Source organism: Passer domesticus, chromosome 6 (genome assembly GCF_036417665.1).
Source record: "Passer domesticus isolate bPasDom1 chromosome 6, bPasDom1.hap1, whole genome shotgun sequence".
In the NCBI taxonomy this organism is placed as follows: domain Eukaryota; kingdom Metazoa; phylum Chordata; class Aves; order Passeriformes; family Passeridae; genus Passer; species Passer domesticus.
In genome coordinates this window covers 72,328,081-72,350,639 of record NC_087479.1, presented here as the reverse complement: position 1 = coordinate 72,350,639, position 22,559 = coordinate 72,328,081, and the positions used below count along the sequence as shown (strand labels likewise).

Below are 22,559 nucleotides of genomic sequence, written 5' to 3'. Positions count from 1 at the left end.
AGGGAGGGTCAGGCTGGGCTTAAGGAGAGCAAAGCATTGACCTGCAAAGGCAGTCATGCAGCAGAACAAGTGTCTCAGAGAGCTTGGGCAGATTCCAGCCCTAGACATTCCAAAGCCCCAGCTGGATGGGGCCTTGAGCAGCCTGTCCAGATGCTGACCCCAAGTGCTTGGAACTGAAGCCTGGGCTAGAGGCTTCCTGGGATCTCTGCCAGCCTAACCCATCCTTTGATGATTGGATTGGAAAATCGTCCCCACCTCCTGCCCAAGCTATGGCTTGCAGGCTCTTTCCTTGTTTCACTAGTGAAAGCAAGAGTAATTGTGGCAGTACTCATCTAGACTTAGCAAGCATGTCTTAGCCAAAGAAGAACTTTTACAAGTCCAGTATCCACTGTAATCAGAAAGGAGTGTAAGAGCTAGCAGGCAGGAAGCTGTTACGCTGAGAGTACCTGAGCTTTCTGGAAGTGTTCTGTGGCTTCTGGAAGCTTGTTTGACTTCCTCAGCCGTGACTCCTTCACCTGCAGGAACAACAAAGAGAGATGCTGGTCTAGGGAGGGAATTGCAGCATTCTCTTGAGGTGGAAGTAGAGGGCTGTTGGAAGCCCCTGAGGCTGCCTTGTGTGGGACATGGTATGCAGTCCTGGTCTTGCAAGGAGACTGTGTTGCAATTAAAGGCTTGTTTGTCTGTCTGCTTGCCGTAGGTGGAAGGAGTTGGCTGCATTTGAGAGAAAGCGCCACTCCTCACTAGAGAGGGCGTCTGAAGTGGCAGCACCGACAGCGGAGGAATGGCAGCCTCAGAGGGATCTGCTGAAGGAAGCGGTTCCTCTGGCAGTGCCAAAGGTACGCTCACCTTGTTCCTAGGCAGCACCTGTGGGAGAGGGATTTGTCCTAGCAAGACTCCCCCGAATGCTGCTTCTGGCAGCAAGCTGAGACCGAGCCTGTGTTGTTGTTGTTGTTGTTCCTCTTGAAAAATGGTGCCCCCCCACTGCCAGGTTTTCCGCCGGCAGCGGCCAGCCCACAGGGGTCTGGAGAAGCTGCTGCAGGAGTTCTCCCGCCAAGGGCACACCCTGTCCCAGGTGTGCAGAGAGAAGGCAGTGCTGGCACAGGAGAACGCTGCCCTGGAAGCCCGACTGGCAGCCACGGAGCGGGACCTGCGAGGCCTTTCAGAGCAGCTGGCAGAGGCCAGGTAAAGGCAGGGAGGAGACCCTGGGTGGGACATTACTGAAGGTCTGTAGTTACAAAGGTGGTGAGCATTATGCCAGGATTTACTGCCTGCTGTGTGCTCTCCAGATGTTTCTCTGGCAGAGAAGCAAAGAGACACGAGCAAAAAGGGAAGGATACTGTGATGTGAATATTACTTTTCTGCCAGCTCAAGCTCTCAAAGCTTTTTATGTGTGCCTGCTTGGGACCCCTTGCACATTCCTGTGACAAGTGCAAAGCAAGCCAACTTGGCACTCAGTTGAGGACCAGGAACACTGTGCAGATGTTTGCTGAATCCAGAAGTTTCCCTCTGGTTTTGCTTTCTCCTTCAGTGCATCTGACCATCAATCTTTGCTTGCCAAGTTGTTTGACATGGGGTTTTTGGAATTCAAGGCTCTTAGATGTGTTGTGAGTAGGGCGCTGACGCTTCAGGTGAAGCTGGAGGGTCATGCTGAAAATCTTGAGAGCCTGCAGAGCTGACTCTTGTGATGGATGGTGCAGAACCTAGAACTGCTTACAAACAGCAGCAGCAGCAGAAGGGAAAGGTCTTGTGACTTCTTGACAGTGTCTGGGGATTCTTGCTGCGCACTGATTCTTGCCCACTTGTCCAGTCACCTCTGTAACCTGTCAAGGATCTTTTTGGCTGATTGTTCTTCCTTTTTAAAGAGTGCCCAGATATTTGGGCACTGCTGGCTTAGTTAGCCAAAAATAAAGGTAGCAATTGGTCTTGTTCATCCAATTCCAGTAATTTAATTGGCCGGATATCTGTCCCTCCTCCTAGAGAGTTCTTGTGCAGATAGAAACCTACTTCTGGTTTCCTACTCATGCTGCTAGAAGCCAGAGGTTTTGCTATATGGTTTGGTGAATTCCTTTAGTCCCTTTTACTTAGAGAGTGCCTGGCCAACAAAGTACCTATACGTCCACTATGAATGGCATGAGCATTGAGGAGTCAGCCAGGAGAGCCCTGTTCTGTCCTGCACCTGCAGAGTGACTTGGAAGTGCTGATGAGCTCAGGGCTGTGAGCAAAGGCTGGGCTTTTGTCCCTTTGCAGATACTTGGTGGGCACACCCGTGTGTGATAGGTCAGGCAACAGCAATTTCAGCTTTGGTTGCTGAGACCAAACTGAGGTGGGCTAGGTCATGAGGAAAGGCTGCCCAGTCACCTGGAGGGGCCTGATTTGCTATGTAAAGTGGCAAGATAGTCCTGCTGTATCTGACTTTCCATGCAAGCCATTTTGCATACTAAGGTGTAGGGATCTTAAGGCACATCTTACTGGAGAAGCTGCCCCTGTGTGCCAGGAACAATTGCTCTTCATCTTCACGCCTTGTAGGTCAGAGAAGGAGAGCCTGCAAAGCAGCCTGCTGGAGGCTGAGCAGCACATATGGGAGCTGGAGATAGCCAGGAGCCGTGTGGAAGCCCAAGTGTGCAGGGCCAGGCAGGCCAAGGAGGCGATACTGGGTGAGAGCCTGGTGCGCTTTGTTTCTGCTGATGGCCCTGCCCAGTGCAGTGGCTGCGAAGGCAGCTCTGTGCGCAGGGCTTCTGAGCAGTGAAGCAGCTGAGGGCAGGTCCCTCCTTGCCTGAAACTGGAAGGGCTTAAGGCCAGCAGATTGCTCTGCTTGTGGAGTGTCTGACTGCTGCCGTGTGTCATGTTTGCAGAGGATGTGAGGGGCCTTCATCGTGAGCTGCTGGCTGTAAGAGCTCTCAGCCAGCAGCAATGTGAAGACATGGCTGAACAGCTCCGCTGGGCACAAGAGCAGTGCTGCAAGGCTCTGAGACTCTGGCAATCTGCCCAGGAAGAGGAAAAAAGGAATCTCATGAGAGAACTGGTAAGAAACAAGAGGCCCCTGAAGATTTCAGGCAGGTTTGGTGGGCTGGCTCAGCAGAAGAGCAGCCTGAGTATGTGACATGGCCGCAAGCATCTGCTGTAGGCCAGACGTTGCTGGGCCAGGCAGCAGGGGCCTTCAAGGGCTCATACTTGAAGGCCTGTGAAGAGCCAGAGGACAATGCTGGGACAGTATATGCAGCCACAGGTTGAGGATGGGCATCAGCCAAGTTCCCCAGGAGGCTGGGTGGTCGCCACCCAAAGCATGGCAGCGAAGGGGCAGGATCTTCCCCACAGCCTTGTGCCATGCAGCAGGCGGCTGCTGACCTTGCTGCCAACTGCAGTCCCAGCAACTGGGTTCCTTGCTTTCTGTCCTCCCATGGTGGACAGATGTCTTTGGGCCTGAATCATATGCAAGAGGCCCCGTGTTGCTGGTATTTCAGCTGGTGGCCTGCCTTGTGACTGGATCATGGAGGCGCTGGCCTCATCCTCATCCTGCAGTCCATGTGCAGCTCTTCCTTGATCAAAGGGCAGGGGGAATGTGAGCACAGAGCCTCTGAGAACAGGCAGAAATGCTGAGGAGAGAGGGGCTAGAAAACAGGCAGCCATGAGAGCAGGGAAGGAAGGTGGCATCTCCTTCCTTCCACCTGCTGACACTCCCTCTACATTTTGGGTTAGAACAGCATTGCTGGAGGGCACAAAGTCATGACTCATGTGCACTTTCCAGGTGGGGGGGTTGTTGGAGGGATGGAGCTTCCATTTCTCTCTATGGGGAGCATTGCTTGGACTTCATCAGGAATTGTCTCTTCCCCTCATCAGGAGAGACAACTGGAAGAGCAGCATGTGGAGGCACGGAAGCAGCTGGAGGAATGGGCAAACTTCCTGGCGGAGGTACAGAGGGAGCAGGAGAAAAGGCTGCTTGAGATGAAGCAGGAAATTGGCATCATGCAAGCTGAAGAAGAAAAGCTACCAAGCAGAGGCAGTCAAGAGGCACAGAGTGTGGAAAGAGAGTTTGTGTGCTGTTTTGGACTCCTCTGTGCTCCCTATGGGCACTGCTTCCCTGGGCACTGTCTGTCTGGGTGGCATTGTCTCTTAGCTGGCCCCTTAGAAATACGAGCATGAGAACAAAATGCTTTTGGAAAGCGAGAGCACATCAGTCTTGGTTGCCACACAAGTGGAGTGTGGGAAGTTTAAAGCCATCTTCTCTTCCTTTGTGTGCAGATGCTGCAGGAAGAGCAGCGTCAGAAGATTGCTGTCATCCACAAGGTGTACCAGCTGCAGAGAGAGCTGAAGCAAAGTGAGCAGCTGAGGCAGAGGCTGAATGAGCAGTGGCAGAACGGGCAGGTGAGCCTGAGTAGGCAGGCAGCAGAGGGAAGGGCAGTGATGGGGGCAGGAACTGGAGATCTGAGGAAGGGGAGGCAAGGACTACTGCAGGCACTGGAAGCACAGAGCCTGGCAGGCTCCAGTGCTGAGCAGCAGGAAGAAGAGCTGGGATGGAAGGGTGAGAGCTGGGTAAAGAAGCAGAAAGAAGTGGCTGAATAGAAGTGCTTTAGAGACTGGAAAAGAGGAAACCTGAGTGTGATGGCAGGTGCCAGTAAGATTTCTCTTGATGGAATATCAAGGTCATGCTGCAGGCTGAGCTGCAGGAAGCTGAGAGGAAGATGATGGCAATGGAGAAGAGGCACCAAGAGGAAATGGAAAGGATGCACAAGGTCCTGCTGCAGTGCAGGCTGGCTGAAGAAAAGCAGGTGAGTGAAAGAACAGGAGGCACTGCAGTCCTGCAACAAGTGGTCTCTGCCCTTGCTGCCTTTCCCCTGCAGAGCAGCAGTGGATGGGGGCAATGTCTCTGACCGCCGTGCTCTGTGGGCTCCATGGCAGCTGGAGAGAAGGACACTTCCTGGGCTGCTGAATCTCAGCTGCTGCCCTGGGCAGCAGGGCAAGTGCTTTGGCCAGTGGGCCAGCAATCCTGTGAATGTATTTCTGCTGGCCTCTTAGTGCTCCCTTTGTTTTTTGAGGGGTTTGTTCAGGTGAGCATGGTGACCCACACAGATTCTGAGCAAGTTGTCCCTGTCCATGGTGACTGCAGTCCTCAGAACGGGCTGAAGTGTAAAGTTGCTCTTTCCCTTTCACGCTCTCCTCCACGGCTGGCTGTGACAAGCTGTAGTCTCTGACTGCTTGTGTGGGTTTGACTTGAGGAGGAAGAGTTGACAGCTCAGCCTGCAGCCTAACACCAGTGCTGTTCCTAAGGGCTTGCCTTTGAAATGCTCTGTCTGGGACATCTCTGCCAAGCACCTTTCTGACACAAACAAATTTCTTCTCCCAGGTGGACGCAGGATCTGCCATCGAAGCTGCTGGTGCAGCAGCATCCTGCCAAGAAGCCTCCTCTCCACAGCCTGAAAACCAGAGCATGAGCAGCTCGGCCCACTCAAGCCAGGAGAGAGAGAAGCAGTTCCTGAAGCTGCTGAGTACATCCTGGGGATTTCTTGTGTGACTGAGCAGTGTTTTATGGGGTGTGTGTGCCTCAGCATGGGCTGGAGCACATGTTCCTCCTGCCTTTGGTGTCAGACAGACATTTTGGACTCCCTACAGAAGCAAGTGTTGTGCTTGGGGGCAGCCAGGCAGCACTTTGGGGCATTCCTTTTGCCTTTGAGGGCAGCTGGGAGTGGGTGGGCTTTGCCTGAGCTTCCCTGTGCAGTCAAGACAAAAGCAGGGATTGTTTTGCAAGCAGCAGAAGGCTGCAACCCAGCCAATGCCTCCGTGAAGGTGTGTGTGCTAGTCTGGCCAAACTGATGAGAACATTTGGCTTCCTAGATTCCCTTTAGACTCCTGACCTGTCACCAGCCATTGGAGACAAAATACTTCCCAGAACTTGATTGTCTGTGGGGCTGGTTTAATGCTGGTGTTGTTTTTATGACTGTTAGTACTTCTACTGTTCCTTCTACAGTTTGGGTTTGATAAGAATTCTACATTTTGGTTAGCCTGACCTCCTGGAAGATAACATGAGGTGACAGCACAGAGAGAGAAGAGGTCTTTTCAATGTGCCTTAAAAGTTAAAATGTTACATTCTTAGAACAATCCCAAGGTATCAGATAGGAAGTGTTGTTTTCATTGTGCCCCAAAAGAAGAAGGACGTTTTTTTACAATCCCTGTTGGATATTTTAGTTGTATGCCTAGGAAGATGCATCAAAGAGACACATCCATGTGGCATTTCCAGATAGAACTGCCCTGCAGGCAATTCTCAGGAGGAAGCCTGCAGCCCCTCTGCTGCATGTTCCTGCAGTACCAGGCACTTTGTCACTGCTAATGCCCAGCTGATAAACACTCTTGGAATACTAAGCGTTGGCCTCAATCCCTGCACAGATTCCTGCACTCTAGGAAAGCACACCAAGCCCTTGGTGACTCTGCAGTACAGCTGAGTTGCTTCTTACAACTAGTAATAGCTGCCAGTGCAGTGCTGTCAGAGACTAACGGGTCAGGCACAGAGCAGAGCCCAGTTTACTCAGTGTCTGCCATCAGCTGTTGGGACAAAAGGTGGATTGATTGACTCCTCTGTGGGTCTGAAGAGAAAGACAACCATGTTCTGCCTTGAGTGGGGTCAACAGCTTGTAACAGAGCTGGGTGTGCCTCTGGCTTCTTGACAGTGGCTGTCAGTGGCCATTCGTGGGCTTTGCCAAGCTTTTTGTCATACCTGCCCTGCCACTGACAGCTGCTGTGCCTGCAGGGGCTGGAGCCTTCCTCAGCTGTGGGGTTGCAGCTGGCGCCCCATTGCTGCAGCTTTGCCTGGGCTGGTGAGAGGATCAGCATCTCCTTTGTGCAGGTGTCTGTGTCACGGCAGCGCCTGAGGAGCGGCGCTGTCCTTGTGACCCGTCTGGGCTGTGCCCTTTGGGAAGATGGGGCACGTGGGTGCTGTTCAAGGGGCCAAGTCCAGTGCCCGTGGCTGCTGCAGCCCAGGCTGAAGACCAGCACTTGTAGTTCTTCACTAAATGAGGAACAGGCAAAGTGGTCTTCAGAACTTAGCCTGCTCCTAAATAAAAGGGTTCTAATTCTTAGAGTCATTGTTCTTGGATGTAGCATGAGCTGCTGTTCTCTGAAAATGTCAAGGCATTCTTTAGGCAAACTGCTGAGAGGAAGGGAACATCCCCTCCTCTCCTGGAATTCACTTTGCAATATTCTTTCTGCTCTGCAAAAAGCAGATGTTGATAAAAATTCATCCCAGATCCCAGGGTGCACTGAATCTTTGGAAGTATGTAATCTTGTGCTGAATCTCACAAGAGAGTGTTTCTTCCCAAGAAAATGAAGGCTCCTGATTTTTCAGCCCTCCTCCCCATTTGTAGATGACAGCCGCTTGCCTTGGTGCCAGTTTGTCTTCTGATTTCTGTCTGCTCTGATGGTTTTTCCATGGGCTTAGTTTCCCTTCAAGGCAACCCTGCAAAGGAGTGTGGGAGAATCAGACTCTGTGCAGAGCTGCCTGTCTTGCTGGGGCTGCTGTTGTTGTTGTTCTTGTTGATGTTATCGTTAGCCAAAAGACCACAAATTGCTCAGAGCCCCAGAGAGTGGAGCTGGGTTTCAGATCTCCTGCAAGCTCAATCTCTCTGTTTTGAACTTTGCTTCTTGCATTTTGTTTCTTTCAGGGTGTGTGGTGAGTGTGGAAGATCCAGAAAAAAAGTACACTGGATGGGAACATCTTGGCAGTGGGTGAGTGCAGTCACACTTATTTCTACAGAACCACAGGCCAGGAATTTTGGTGGTGCAATGGCACGTGGGAAGTCAGGCAAGCTGCAAGCATCTTCAGAGCCTGGCTCCAGATTGTCCCTGTCTCACTACTGAGGCAGTACAAGGCATCATCAAAGATAAGTGGATGCTGACAATGTCTTGGCTGCCTCAAGGAGCAGGACCTGGAAGCCCTCCTGTCCCTCCAAGATGTGGCACCAGTTTGCCTATTTTCCCAGGAGACATGGTTTTGTATGATTCAAAGTAATATGGCCACACTCATGAAGGAAGGAAAACCTGAGAGAGCAGGTTTTATGTGTTGTTTCCCACCAGACAGCTGTCAAATAACAGCTCTCAGTAGCATTTCTTAGTAGTATTTTTCTGGAAACAATATTCAGTGGTCAGGAAAATAAGAAAGGCTGTGTGGCATTGCCTGAGTTTGGCAGGTAGGATGAAAAGAGAGCAGTGAGAAGGACCAGCAGCACTGTGTGTTTCATTGCCTGGAAAGGCACGTCACAGGCACAGACACAAGAAGAAAAAGGCAAAGAAAACCCCCCCACATGCATAACCTACTGTGTACATTGGAGATTTCTAGCAGCCCTTTTTCTTCCTGTGGGAGCCAGCTTTTCTCTTGGACACTCTGCATGGCAGAGGGCTGCTGGGCTGCTGTGCCCTTGGCTGAAGAGTAGACAAAGCCCAGTGTTTTAGAGCCACTGCAGGCAGCACAGAGCTCCTGCCTGGGCTGCCTTTTGCTCCTCAGCACTGAACAACTTCTCTGTTCTTGCCACTGTTCTGATTCTAGGGGCTTTGGAGCTGTTTATAAGGCCTTCGACACTGCCACAGGACAAGCGGTGAGTGCCCGTGCAGATCTTGCAGCTCTTGAGTGCTTTCCCTGTGATGTGATCTGTGGCCAGAGCTTTGGGCCGCCTGTCTGTGCTGCAGAGGCTGTTCTGCAGAAGCAGTCTGTCTAGAGGCAGGCTGCAAAATGCATTTGGGACAGACTTTGTCCTTCCTACCTACCTGAATGAATGCAAGGATGGCCGTGGTCTCTTTCAGAGGACACGCTAGCTTGGACTTACTGGATAAATATGCATAGATTAGCTGATGGCAAGAGCCATCATTCCAGCCCAATTCCTCTTAAGCCCAGGATCAGACACAGATATTTTGTTTTCTATCACGTGATTCAGTTGGAAAATACAATGCAAGCCCTTCAGAAAGAGAGATCTTGTCTGAAGCACAGTTTTGCCTTTCAGTCCTAGGGAACCTAGTTCACATACACACACACCTACACACACAGAGGGACACATGCACAGATGAATGAGAAGAAGTTGATGAAGAGCCTTAAATAATACAACCTTGTGTTGATCCTGTGTTCCACTAGAGAGATGCTCTCTGTTCTGAACAGGCATGGTGGTGTCTTGGAGAGTCTTGCTGCTCTTTGGGGCTAGAAGTTCCAAGTCCTGAATTCTCCTTTTTGACTCTCAGGAAATACATTCCATCTTCCTTGATAGTAAGGAATTAGAGAAGGTAGTTCCTTATCCAGCTGCAGAGCTGTGCTCAGGAACTGCACTTGGAGGGAGGTCTCGGAGGCGTCCAAAAGCCCCAAGCCCTGTGCTTAGAACTTGGGGCACATCCATAGTGTACCACAGAAAGAGGTATTCATTTTTAAACCCATTCAATAATTTCAAGTCTAAAGATTGTTCTTCAAACTTGCAAAAGCCAAACTGAAGAAGTGAGGATGTGCTGGGATTGTAACTTTACCTTGAGTCACTTTGCAGTTCTTTTTTGACAGCATTTTCCCCATCATGTTTTATGTGTTTACTCTGGCACACAATTGAATTGGCAGCCGTCTCTTCACAGGAGCAAAATTACTTTTGGCTTCCAAAGCGTGTGTAAATGATAATAGTAGTGCTAAACAAAGTCTGTTTGAGAAGCCTGCGGGTGCAGAGGGTGGTGTTAGCGCTTTGTGGTTGATGGTTTAGAGTCCCTTTTTTCCAAGGTGACAAGGCATCCAGGCCCATGAGTGCCAGAGAAAGAGGCTCTGGTCATGTCTGTCCCTAAGAGCTTTTGATGTCATTGTAGGTGGCTGTAAAGGAACTTTATCTCCAGCACCAGGGCTGTGAGGGAATATTAAAAGAAATCCTGCTCATGAGAGAAAATAAGAACGCCAATATTGTCAGCTACTTAGAAAGGTAAGTAGTTCTGGTGATTTTCTGGGAATGTTCATTTCCATACTTGCAAGGCAAAGATTTAAAAGCTCTTTAGCCACTGGCAGAAAATGGATCTTTCAATGAACATCAATCCACTCCTGCACCAGGCATGGGAGGAGTTTACATTCTGTCCCCATGAATGCTTCCTGACATAAACAGCTTGAAGATTGATCTCAGAAACCTGGCTCTCTTACTAAGCCAGCAGCCTGTATGTTCACTTGCTGCATGTGGTTTTGCTGGTTTGGGGCATGATTTTTTCCAAGTGTTGGAGGAGAAAACATGCCAGAGATTATTTCCCTTGTGCTGTTCCCACTATTTTCCATAGCCTTGCATGCCAAAAGACTAGGCTAGGAGACACATAATTTGCCAGGTCTGAAATTGTTTTCCTGTTTGTGACTGTCCTTTCTGCAAGGTTTTCCAAAGGGTGTTGGCAGTGCTGAACACCCACTTGCCTTTAGTAAAAGCTGTGAAAACTGTGTCTCCTTGCTGCTGGAGGGAATGGTGCAATTTGTGTCTGAAGATGATGAAGCAGCTGCTGGGATGTGCCCACTTCCAGATTTATCTTTTTCCTCACTAAACCTCCTTTTTCCCCTGCTTGCCACCTAAGCCGTCTCCTTTTCCATGGATGTGCCTTCCTCCTTTAGGTGGCACAGATGGCAGGCACTGGCTAGCCTAGGTGGAGTGTGTCTTCATTTGATTCCATCTTCATTTACCAGTGACCTGGAAACAAAACTCAGCTGTAGTCTTTTCTTCCCCACAGCAATTTAGCTGTGCACGTTCAGCTCCACGCTGTTGCTTTCCTCTTGCAGCTACCTTGTGGATGAGGCTGTCCTGCTGGTGTTGGAATATATGGATGGAGGCTCCTTAGCTGATGTGGTCACTGTGAGAAGGATGGCTGTAGGACACATAGCAACAGTGTGTCGGGAGGTAAGGGGTCCTGCTTGTGCTTGGGATGGCTTGGACAAGGCTAGTCCTTTGAAAGCACTGCAAAGTGAGTGATTCCATGTTCAGAGCTTTCTTTCTGTGTTGCTCTTCTGCTTCAGAGAAGAAAGAGCATCTGGACTGAAGTGCCTGCCAGTGTCCCTGCCCTTCCTGTACTCTGTTCTTCACTCTTATCCACCATCATTGAACTCTCTGTCTCTTTTTCCTTTTTATTTTCTGTTCTGCACTTTGCCTCCCCAAGCCTTTGCCCAGAGCCTTTCTGCACTGCCTTCTTTGCCTGTAAGTGCAAAGGTGCTGCTGTGAGAGATTTAAACCAGAGGCCAAGCCAAAGAGAGACTCATCTGTCACAGGTCTCCACTCCAAAGGATGGCACGGCACCCAGCATGGTGCTTGCTGCTGCAAACTGACAAAAGAGCTACTTCCAAGTCTGCTGTCGAGGCAGCCGTAGAACCCTTGTCCTCCAGTCTCCCACCCGACAGTGATCCCCTTGGTATCCAAGGCAGGGACGTTTCCCTCTTTTGACAAACCATTGTTTGTCGTCCGGACGGGGAGAGCGCATCCGCTGCAGCAGCGCTCATTCTGACTGGCTTTGCAGGGGACAGTCTGGAGCAACGACTGACTGATGCTTCCCCCTCCAAAGCTAATATGCCTTCCCTTGGAAAGATCCTGCTCTCCTAGTGCTGCAGCAGCAAGCTCTTCCTCCTGCCAGCACTCACTGCTCCTTGGAGATCTGTGAATCTTCAGGAGCAGCCTCCTTTTGCATGTGATGAAATCAGATCAGGCTAACTCTTGGCCTCCTCTTTCTTTTTCCCCTGGCAGTGCCTGCAAGGCCTGGCTTTCCTTCATGCCAAGCAGGTGATCCACAGAGACATCAAAAGCGACAACATCCTTCTGGGCCGGGATGGCTCCGTCAAGCTGGGTGGGTATTCCTGCTCAGGCGCAGCGCTGCGGGGAGGCGGCGTGGGGCTGCTTTGGAGAGGTGCCGGGTGCCAGCAGTGGCTGCTGAGAGTGCAGGGAGCGCTGCGCAAGCCCAGGCCGCAGCTGGAAGGTGCTGAGTGGTCTAGAGAGCAACCAGGTATCCAGAGTAACTTTGGTTTGTGGGTGTTCCTTCCAAAGGGAGAGAGTTACAGTGTAAACGTTCAGGGCAATGAGGAAAAGCCAAAGTTTTGTGGGAATCCTGGGCGGGTTGTTACCTGTACAATTGCCCATGTCCTTGGCTGCAGCCCTGAGGAAGGAGAGCCCAGCTGCTTTTCTAGGTCCATTAAGCACTGCGTTCTGGGACTGAGAGTGAGAAGCCCTTTTCCTTGGTTTCCTACTTGAAGCAGTGTTTGTTTTCCTCCTCAGCTGATTTTGGCCTCTGTGCTGTGCTCAGCCCTGAGCACAGGAAATGGAGGTTGATGGTCGGGACCACTTACTGGATGGCACCCGAGGTGGTGAGAAGAGAGCCTTACGGCCCCAAAGTGGACACCTGGTCCCTTGGCATTGTGGGGATAGAAATGGCCACAGGAGAGGCTCCTTATATGCAGGAGACCAGTGTCAAGGTAAGGTGCAAATGTGCTCAGATAGCCGTGTCCTTCTGCTCTCAGTCCATTAGAGAAAATCCCATTCCCACAGCTTGAAGTGCTTCCAGCAAGGGCCACTTCAAAAAAGGTCTCTGGGGCTCACATCAGCCGTCAAGGCAAGACCTGGTGCTGGAATAGCTGGGTCTGCACTGGGGCCTTTTTTCCTTTGGGAGACAAGGCTCATCTCTAAGCATCTGCTGGGCAAGAAATTGCCACTGCAGACTGGAGTTTTAAAGATGGGGTCTAGGTGAGCCCTGAAGGATATGGAAGAATCACGTAGAGTCTCATGTTTCCTTTTGCTTCAGGCCAGCTACCTGATAGGCAAGCAAGGGGTTCCAAATCTGCACCAGCTCAGGCTACCCCCTGGCTTGTGTGAATTTCTGGGCTGCTGCCTGCAGATGGATGTGGACAGGCGAGGCTCTGCCAAGGAACTTCTGCAGGTACAAGGCAAAGCGGCTGCAGGCCAAACAGCTGTTCCCTGCCAGGGTTTGCTCCTTGGCCAAACTCCAGGGAATCAGATGGGCCCCCCACAGAGTAATCTCCACTCTGGGTGCTTTTCAAATGAAAACCAAGTAGGATCTTGACTGCTTGAGGTTAGAAGGGACCAGTGAAAGTCATCTAGCCCAGAACTCCAGCCACTGGCAAGGACATCTTCAAGTAGATCAGGTTGTTCAGAGGCCCATCCAAGCGGAGCTTGAATGTTGCTGGTTTGGGGCTCCTCCCAGCTCTCTGGGCAGCCTGTGCCAGTGTTCCAGCACTCTCCTCACAAACAGTTTCTTCCTCAGAGCCAATCTGAATTGAGTGTCTTTTAGCTTAAAGCCGTTCCCCCTTGTCCTCTTGCAATTGGCCCTGCTAAAAGAAATGTCCCCAACTTTCCTAGAAGCCCCTGAAACTATTGAAAAGTCTCCTTGGGGCTTGCTCTTCTCCAGGATAAACAGGCACAAGGCTCCCAGCCCTTCCTCAGAGGAGAGCTCCCACCTTCTGGTCATTTCTGTGTCCCTCTTTTGCTCTCAGGTGCTGTATTCAGGTTTGCCTGGTAGCAAAGGAACTGAAGTATTGCAATGCTGGGGATGGGGGCTTGAGGAACACAATGAAAGCAGTCCCTGCCAAACGGTTTTAGATTGGTCTGTGGGAATGGGGGAGCTGGGTTGGAGCTCACTGTGAGCATCCGAGGGCACCCAGCTTGTCCCGCCTGGCCCACCCTTGGAGGTTTCTGCCAGCCAAACAGGCACAGCTGTGCAGGATTTGTGCCAGCCCCATGTGCTGCCTGGCCCCATCAAGTAGATGAGAATGGCTGTGGCTTTGCTGCCAGGTTTGGTGGCAGACAAGGAGCTGGTGACCAGGCCACTTCCTTGGCTGTGCCTGCTGTGAAGGAAGATGCCAGCCAGCACAGGAGGGAGTGGGGCGTGCTGAGGCAGACACTGCTCTTCCTGCAAGTCAGAGCTGAGTACATCTGCACCCTGCTGCTTGTGTCCTTGCTCCTGGCTTGCTGCTGAAAACCTGAATGTCCAGCTTAGCTGAGATCAACACGTGGGATCAACATTTTTCAGAGCTTTTGGGAGTCTCTTGAGGAATGCCTTATACCCCACATCTCTCTTGGACACTCAAAGAGCCCATGTCTGTAGAAAAGAGGAGCTTGAATAAATCTGTTGACTTTCCTGAAAGGAATAAATCCTTAGGACAGCAAGCAGCAATCCCACAGTGATAGCAGGACAAAAATCCCAGCAAGTGACGACACCATGAGGAATGGACTAGTGCAGTTCTGGGCCGTGTTTGCCTGTGACAGCAGCATGCTGGACATGAAGGCAGACATGCTGCTGGTGCCCTCAGTCCCATGTCTGTGTATTTCTGGGTGCTGGAGGAATCCAGCTCAACCCTGTTAGGAACTCAGTTTGGAAAAGAATGGTTCCTTTTTCCTTTGTCTCTTTTAATTTGGTTTGTTTTGTTTCTTTTTCCCTTTGGGCAGCATCCATTTCTGCAATCAGCGGAGCCTCTCTTAAGCCTCTTCTGACAGCCTGATTGCTGCTATCCCTGCAGCAAGGGAATGCAAGAAGCAAAGGAGATGACAAGGTGTGAGAGTCTGTCCGAAACTTCCCTCATTTTTTGCCTCTCGATCGTCATGAAAGCCAAGACCACCGGGGAAAGGGAAAGATCCTGTTCTGAAAATCCAGGTCTGTCTGGTCCACCAAGCCAGATTATTGCCTACGGGTGTGTTTGCTCAACTCATGGAACACTGCACCCAAGAAGGGGCAGTGTGCTCTCCTTCGCCTGCATCACCTAGCAACGCTAGTGCTGGAATTTCTCCACCCTTCTGACTTGGCTGGACTTTCTCTCTGGAATGACCTTTCTGGAGGTCACCACAAAAGGACCCTCCATTCACCGTACATCAACCACCGTGACAGATGGACTGAGATGGGAGAAGGTTCTCCCCTCAAGGACTGAGACGTGCGACCCCTACATGGAAAAGCTCGTCTCTTTTCCCAAAAGGACTGAGACTGAAATCCCCACCGTAGGGTGAGGGAAGGTATGCGTGGGGACCGGAGCAAGTTTTGCAAGCGACCACTGGACCGAGAAGACAATGGTTCCTGCCTACGACATCTGCTGCTGACGACGCCTGTTCCTGATGGACTACTGATGGACTCCTTGTACCCTTTATCAATAGACTATTTTGAAATGGGTCCCCTTCCCCCATTTCAAAAGGACTATAAAAAAGGTTAGACCTGACTGATACCTTTGAGATCTCCCCTGACGTGAAGACGACAGGCCTCTTCGTCGACCGGACTTCGAGGGTCTTTGTCATCTGCACGTCTGGTAGCTATATACCTCCTTGCCCTCCCTCTCTTCTTTTTCTTTTCCTTACTCTTTTCCCTTTCTTCATTCCCCTTCTCTCTAACACATCTTTGCTATGGCTATTTAATAAAAGTACATGTATTTTGATTTTACTGCAAATCCCCTTGTCATGTCAGTTTTTGCACCCTGAGATCAGTGAAAAAGAACCTACACGAATCATGTCCTTAGGACGGATCGTGTAATAAATTGGATCTTGGGTCACGGATCTTGGGTTCTGGGGACGGAGGTGTCTGCAGGTTACGTGTAGTTTGTAACAGGGGAAGGACGTTTCACAGCAGCCGCACCTAAACCGTCAAGTTTCCCGAAAGGGGTTGAACGGATTTAGAAAGCAAGGGCTGTGATTCGAATTTCCCGCATACTGCACAAACCAAGGCGGAAAAAGCATCCTCCAAACTCTTTTTGAGGGTTCTGTCTCCAGAATATCACAAAAGATCTCTTGGTGCAAAAGGGGGAAAAAAAACCAAAAAAACAACTGTTTCTGTTGTAAGAGTGTGTTTAACTGTCTGGAAAGGAAGAGACACCTCGAAGAAACTAAGCAGGGCCTCCCAGATTGACTCTGTCTCTTCAGCCACCCAGGGAAAAAGTTGAGTGAAGGGAAAACACAGTGTGTGATTGTGTAACCGAAAACACCTCCCTGTTGTGGTCCCTAGTCCCTTCACAAGATGAATGAAGATTTTGGTGCCAAGGCAAAAACTGATTTTTACACACTACTTGCTAAACACAATGCAAAACCTTCACCAGGCGGAGAGGCCTGGGCAAAGAACAATTGGTTTAATTTAGAAAATGTTGTTGGTAGAATATGTTCTCTGCAGCATGAAACAAAATTTAAACTTGGTAAAGATAAAACCATCCTCTGCTCAGTTTTGGGAGCCTGCCTCACAGCAGCCATAGAAACTCGCTTTAAGCGAAGAAGTGAGGAAAATGCTATAATAGACTCCCTTCAAAACTTAGTTGGAGTTTTGCAAAAACAATTAGATGAAGAAAGAAATGAAAATAATTTATTACGGGCTGCCTTGAGAGAGGTACATGTTAAAAATTCACAGAACTTTGATTCCTCAAAAGAAACAGAGGAGAAGGAAACTTCTCACCTTAATCAAAATTACCTCCAAAAAGAATTAGTTCTGATGAAAAATTTTGGGGAACCCTGTTGTTGCAATAGCATGAAACCTCAAATTAAAACAGAATGCAACTATATTAGTGATGAGGACTTTGACCCACATATAATCACTAAAGAAACCCTATACACTGCTACTGAATTAACAAAACTTGCAAAGCAGTATGGGCTTCTTTCCTACAAAACTGAAACAAAATCTCTCACTGGGAAAGTTCAAACACATTTGTCAGAACAAGAAGCCGGTGGGTACTGGGGACATGGAGTGTTCTTACCAACGGGAGACAGACGCATCCCATGGTCCCTAATTCAGCATATAGCTTATTGGACAGAGGGGCTTAACCCCTCGGAAAGGGGAAACCTTTTAACCATAGCTGGTACCCCTGACCAACTCCTGGAAAACATTCACAAAGCTGCCTGCTTGCAAATAATGCATGAAAGAAAACCAACTACAAGCTATGAGTCACCAATGCAATCACCTGTAAAGTCTAAAATTATGACCTCTTTAATGCAAAGGTTTTCAGAAACACTTAAACCTATAGCAATTTTCCCTCAAAAACCCATAGCAGCTATGTCCCCTATAGAAACACCAGATAAACTTCTTAGTAACCAGAATAACCCATTTGTTCCCTCTTATGACTTGCCGAGAAAAGGGATAAAATGGGATTGGAGTCTTTCTCAGGAGAAAGCACTGCAATTGCTGATTTTTGAAGCAACAGCTCACCAAGCACTGGACCCTATCCATCCTACAGATCCCTTTCAGGTAGAGTGGGGATTTGCCTCCTCAGGGTTATCAGTACACATTGGGCAGCGGGGTCCCGAGGGTCCAACAAGGCCTGTTGGTTTTTATTCCCATAGTTTCAAAGATGCTGAGAGAAGATACTCTACCTGGGAAAGAGGTTTGTCTGTGGTTATCTTAATTCTCCTAGAAGCAGAAAAAAACTTAGCAATACAAGAAACTGAGAGCTTGGGTAGCAGCCAAAACAAGCTTGCCTCTGTGATTAAAGCAACCCCTCCTTTCTTCCCCACTTCTGCTAACAGAGAGGGAGAAGGCAGTGCTCAGGTAGAGGAACTGTTAACCATTTGTAGTATTTTCCAGTGTAAGGGACAGAATTATTTTCTTGTCTGTATTAACATCAAGTCCTATGCCACACTTGTATTTGTGTTGTTTCAGGCCGATGCTTTTAAAAGAGCTACAGGAAATAATACTGTTAAAGCAATACAGGGATGGTTTGGAATTTGAAAAGTGCGCAGGATTGGGCAAAAGGTGAAGGGATTGAATGGACTTCTCACACCCCTTACGATAGATGGGGGGCAAATGGGTGTCCTAAAATCACTGCTTTTTGCCTGACAGCTCCAAGCATAACTCCTTCACTACACGGACCAGATGATTTCAAGAACCCAGCACATTACCCTGGACAACCTGGTTTTGGTGGACCACCCCCTATTGTAGGGGAAGTACCACTGGTGTTAAAAACCTCTCTGACAATCCCATTGTTCTAACTCTTTCTGCCTCTTCGTGGCAGATTCTGTTGTGCTTATTTTTTACAGAAGAACTCCGTGGGACATGAAGACCTGAGAAACCATGATAACACTAGCATTGTACAACAAATATAATGTTTTCCTTTCCCTTTATGGTAACACAAAGTGATAATATTACACTTAACATGTAAATTAAGTAAACTTGAACAAATTGGCCGCTATGAGTGAAAATCTGACCAAATTACAGCAACCACTGCAATCATCCTTAACACATCAGTGGCTGCTATCAAACATACTACCAAATTGGGAAAAGGTAAATGTAAACGACCACAAATTGGTGATTGATGCACTCAATGCCACACAAAATAATGTTTCTTTGGCTCTCAGCTGTATTCAGGCTCAATTGTGAATGCAGTCAGTTGCTGCCTCAATTAAAAAGGAAGGTGAAGAAGGCACTTTTCCCACTGAAATTTGAAAAATAATCTGGGACAGTGCTACTGACTTTGAAAGAGAATTCCAATCCTGGTGGAATTTGGTGAATTTCACTTATAACCCCATTTCAAACACGGCCACAGCTTTTGTGTTAACCATACGTAGTGCTTCAGTACATTTGGTTTTTCCTATTACAGCATTAGGGATAAATCATGACGGAGCTATTCTCTATCCTTCGGAGCATAGGGAATGGGCCCGCCAGATTAACAACAAATGGCAAACTGTCAATCTGGAATCTTGTATTGTCCGTGAACAACAAGGGTTCATCTGTGAAAGCAATGCAATCATAGCCCAGGATATCTGTCTGGACACAGAGCAGAATATCTGTCACTTTGAAATACATCCTAACGAGACTTCTGAAAGGGTTCTCATATACATAGGCAATGGATGTGCATGCTTTAGAACTGCCTGTGATCTTGTATTTGTAGAAAATGTAGTAGTGGATACTAAGAATCATTCAAATTTCTGTGCTTGTAATTTTACCAGAATTGTAGGATGTGATTTCTCTTATGTAGCTCCAGTTACCTCTCACCAACTTTTGCAATCTAATTACACCCTGATTCACAAATTGATACCTACTCCAATTGGGATGAACCTCACTTTGGTAAAGCAGTTGCTGCTCCACCAAGACTTGGCTGAGATTCTGGGAAAGATCAAGAAAGATGGGCAGAAGACCCTAGTAACTGTTCATCACAATGTAAAACAAATACACCGTGTCATGGGAAAGAGTAAAGAGAGATGCCGAGCACAAGTGGTGGGATACTCTTTTTGGGTGGTCACCAACTGCCACAAGTGTCCTGAACACCATGTGTCATCCTATTGTTGTCCTTTTGATCCTGGTTTCGATTGGTTTTGTTTTGTCAGCAATCTTGTTTGTCATGAATTGGAGAATGATGAAACAGTTAACAAGACTGACGTCCATAATTAATGCACACAATTTGGCTGATGTCCTTTTTACTATGGACGTCCCCAAGACAATTGACACAAGACGATTATTAATCAGTAGATGTGTTTTGAAATAACTTTTTATCTTCCATTTTGTAACTTTGTTAAATTTATATTCATTTTATTATTGCTTTTACTTTTGACCATTTGTGATTTTATTTTGATTATTTGATTACCATTTGTGATTTTTCAATTATTTAAGATAATAATCTGTGATTTTGTTCCAATTATTATTTTGATCATTTTCAATTATTATTTAATTATTTGCTAAAAAAGTTGTTTTGATTTTGTTTTGCTAATTGATTCTCTTTTTCGCCCTTCTTTTATTTCTTCTTATCTTTTTTTAATCTCTTTTCCTCTCTCTCTCTGTCATACTGTCCCTATTTTCTGAGGTATGCTACCAGCGTGAAGGAGACTTGAAGACCTGCTGATGAAGATCCTTTCAAGACAATCGTGAGTCACGGGGTCGTGTGAGAGTCTGTCCGAAACTTCCCTCATTTTTTGCCTCTCGATCGTCATGAAAGCCAAGACCACCGGGGAAAGGGAAAGATCCTGTTCTGAAAATCCAGGTCTGTCTGGTCCACCAAGCCAGATTATTGCCTACGGGTGTGTTTGCTCAACTCATGGAACACTGCACCCAAGAAGGGGCAGTGTGCTCTCCTTCGCCTGCATCACCTAGCAACGCTAGTGCTGGAATTTCTCCACCCTTCTGACTTGGCTGGACTTTCTCTCTGGAATGACCTTTCTGGAGGTCACCACAAAAGGACCCTCCATTCACCGTACATCAACCACCGTGACAGATGGACTGAGATGGGAGAAGGTTCTCCCTCAAGGACTGAGATGTGTAACCCCTACATGGAAAAGCTCCCCTCTTTTCCCAAAAGGACTGAGACTGAAATCCCCACCGTAGGGTGAGGGAAGGTATGCGTGGGGACCGGAGCAAGTTTTGCAAGCGACCACTGGACCGAGAAGACAATAGTTCCTGCCTACGACATCTGCTGCTGACGATGCCTGTTCCTGATGGACTACTGATGGACTCCTTGTACCCTTTATCAATAGACTATTTTGAAATGGGTCCCCTTCCCCCATTTCAAAAGGACTATAAAAAAGGTTAGACCTGACTGATACCTTTGAGATCTCCCCTGACGTGAAGACGACAGGCCTCTTCGTCGACCGGACTTCGAGGGACTTTGTCATCTGCACGTCTGGTAGCTATATACCTCCTTGCCCTCCCTCTCTTCTTTTTCTTTTCCTTACTCTTTTCCCTTTCTTCATTCCCCTCTCTCTAACGCATCTTCTCTATGGCTATTTAATAAAAGTACACGTATTTTGATTTTACTGCAAATCCCCTTGTCGTGTCAGTTTTTGCACCCTGACATCAGTGAAAAAAAGCCTCCATGAATCATGTCCTTAGGACGGATCGTGTCACCTCCTGAACCCCCATTCTAAAAACCCCAAAATTCTACCCTTTCACCCTGAGACAAATTATTATTCTGCTTAAACTCTCATGACTTGTAGCTCTTCACGTAACATTGGTAATTTACTCCATGGGTCAAAATCAAAGACACCTCAAAGGCACAGGTGTCTTTGCCTTCATGCCAGGGTCTCTGAGCCCCCTGCCAGGGGCTCGAGCCACCCAGAGCTGCCAGAAGGATGTCCTGGGTTCCGACAAGGGGGGACTTTCCATCTTTAAGAACGAATGGCCAATTCAGAAGAGAACATAGAGCCTTATTCCCTGGCTGGCAAGGAAGGGAATTATCGCCCGCCAGGGGCTGTGTACAAATCAGGAACAGGACAGGACTGCTGAGGAACGCTCCATCCTTTTAATGACCTAATTTTTGGCAAAAGATCTTCCCATATATATCAATTTAAAAACTTTGGTTTTGATTTTAATTAAAATTTCACCTTTGAAAGTCCAATAGAGGGGATCTGTAACATAAGAAAACAAAACCCATGCCTTTGCCAAAAAAGCTCTACGAAACCAACAACTGGCACATTTATAAATAGCATAAAATCAGAGTTTGCAGGTTCCACTGATGAACAAGGAACGTCAGGCGTGACCTGTGATCCTTCTGTTTGGCTCACGTTTGCGTACTTGAATGAATTGTCATAATTGCTTTTAATCAAGGAGAGTACATTGGCTATTTTAGGCTTGGAAATTTTCCTTTGGTTTGAAGAGGAAAGTAATAAAGTCTCTTTGGCCACCATTGATTTCACTGCCACTAGGGCAGAGTTATTATTATCGTGGTGGGCGTTTTTATCAAGACTCCAAGGCCCCTTGCCATTATGATTGTGGTCTATTTTAGATGGATTCTGCACGCTGAGGTTTGAGTCTGTGTCTTATGTTTCTAACTGACATCTTTCAAAAGCAGAATGAGCTCTCTCCCTCTGGCTTGTCAGCGTTAGAGCTTGGTTCCGCATGAACCACATTGGATAATGTTCATCTGATGCCTGGCCAAATTCCACTGTAATTCCTTGGCCTGAGGAATATCAGGAAGACCTGCTGAGCTCCATGAACACTGTCAGCTGCATGGAAGAGAAGGTCCTTGACTTTACTGAAGAAACTGGAGCTCAGCTTAGGTTAGATGTTCTTGAGCAGGGGAAAGGCTGGAATCGTTTTCCCGAGGCCTGTGTGCCCAGAGGGACTGAGATCTGGGGAGCAGCTGGGTGTTTCTGCACATGGATGTAAGGGGACTGCCAGGCAGCTGAAGCCTTAACACAGGCAAACACTCCCCAACTCTTCTCAGTCAACACTTTGCTTTGTGTTTCAAATTGTTCCCACTTGTCTGTCTGTGAAGATGCCCCTAAAACCACAAGGCAAGCCTCTCAGAACTGGTGTTACATTTCCAGCAATGAAGAAAAGAAACCCAAAGCCAACAAAGTTTCTAAAACAATGATTTTTAGAGAAGAACTTAATTCCCTGTGCAGTGTCTTCTCACTGGGAAACATGCTGGAAGCCTGGGAATGAGGGTGTAATGGCTCAGAGTCTCTTCTGCTTCTTTTCCAGTGCTGCTGAAACACCTAGTGACCGTGTTTTTTCTCATAGCCCAAGCCACGTTCTCCTCATCAAGCCCAAGCCAGAGCCTGGTGATGTGGAGAGCCTGCCAAAACCTCCTGTTTGTTTCCTGGCACTTTCTGGGATGGGCCTACCATTAATGCATTGACTTGAGTAGCCAAATGAGCAGAGAGTGACCATAGGGATGGCACCTCTCCTTCTTCTGACCATGGAAAGTTTTC

The 22,559-nt window shown here is 48.2% G+C and overlaps 1 protein-coding gene across 1 annotated transcript; it reads left to right on the top strand.

Moving 5' to 3' along the window:
• The first annotated feature begins 967 nt into the window (after positions 1-967).
• Positions 968-20,655, top strand: LOC135302360 (serine/threonine-protein kinase PAK 3-like). Its single transcript, XM_064422730.1, has 15 exons — positions 968-1,182; positions 2,527-2,654; positions 2,853-3,022; positions 3,838-3,909; positions 4,240-4,362; positions 4,641-4,766; positions 5,342-5,483; positions 7,650-7,713; positions 8,531-8,579; positions 9,811-9,920; positions 10,748-10,865; positions 11,700-11,799; positions 12,225-12,421; positions 12,748-12,882; positions 14,409-20,655. Exons 1-15 carry the CDS (start codon positions 968-970, stop codon positions 14,451-14,453), a joined length of 1,794 nt encoding a protein of 597 aa, XP_064278800.1. The 3' UTR covers positions 14,454-20,655.
• Positions 20,656-22,559: the final 1,904 nt, after the last annotated feature.

Excerpts from the sequence above, each read along its gene's own strand:
- LOC135302360 (XM_064422730.1), top strand. The coding sequence starts at position 968 with ATGGTGCCCCCCCACTGCCAGGTTTTCCGCCGGCAGCGGCCAGCCCAC. Across the intron at positions 8,580-9,810 it reads ACACTGCCACAGGACAAGCG|GTGGCTGTAAAGGAACTTTA; the intron begins GTGAGTGCCCGT and ends ATGTCATTGTAG. Across the intron at positions 10,866-11,699 it reads TAGCAACAGTGTGTCGGGAG|TGCCTGCAAGGCCTGGCTTT; the intron begins GTAAGGGGTCCT and ends TTCCCCTGGCAG.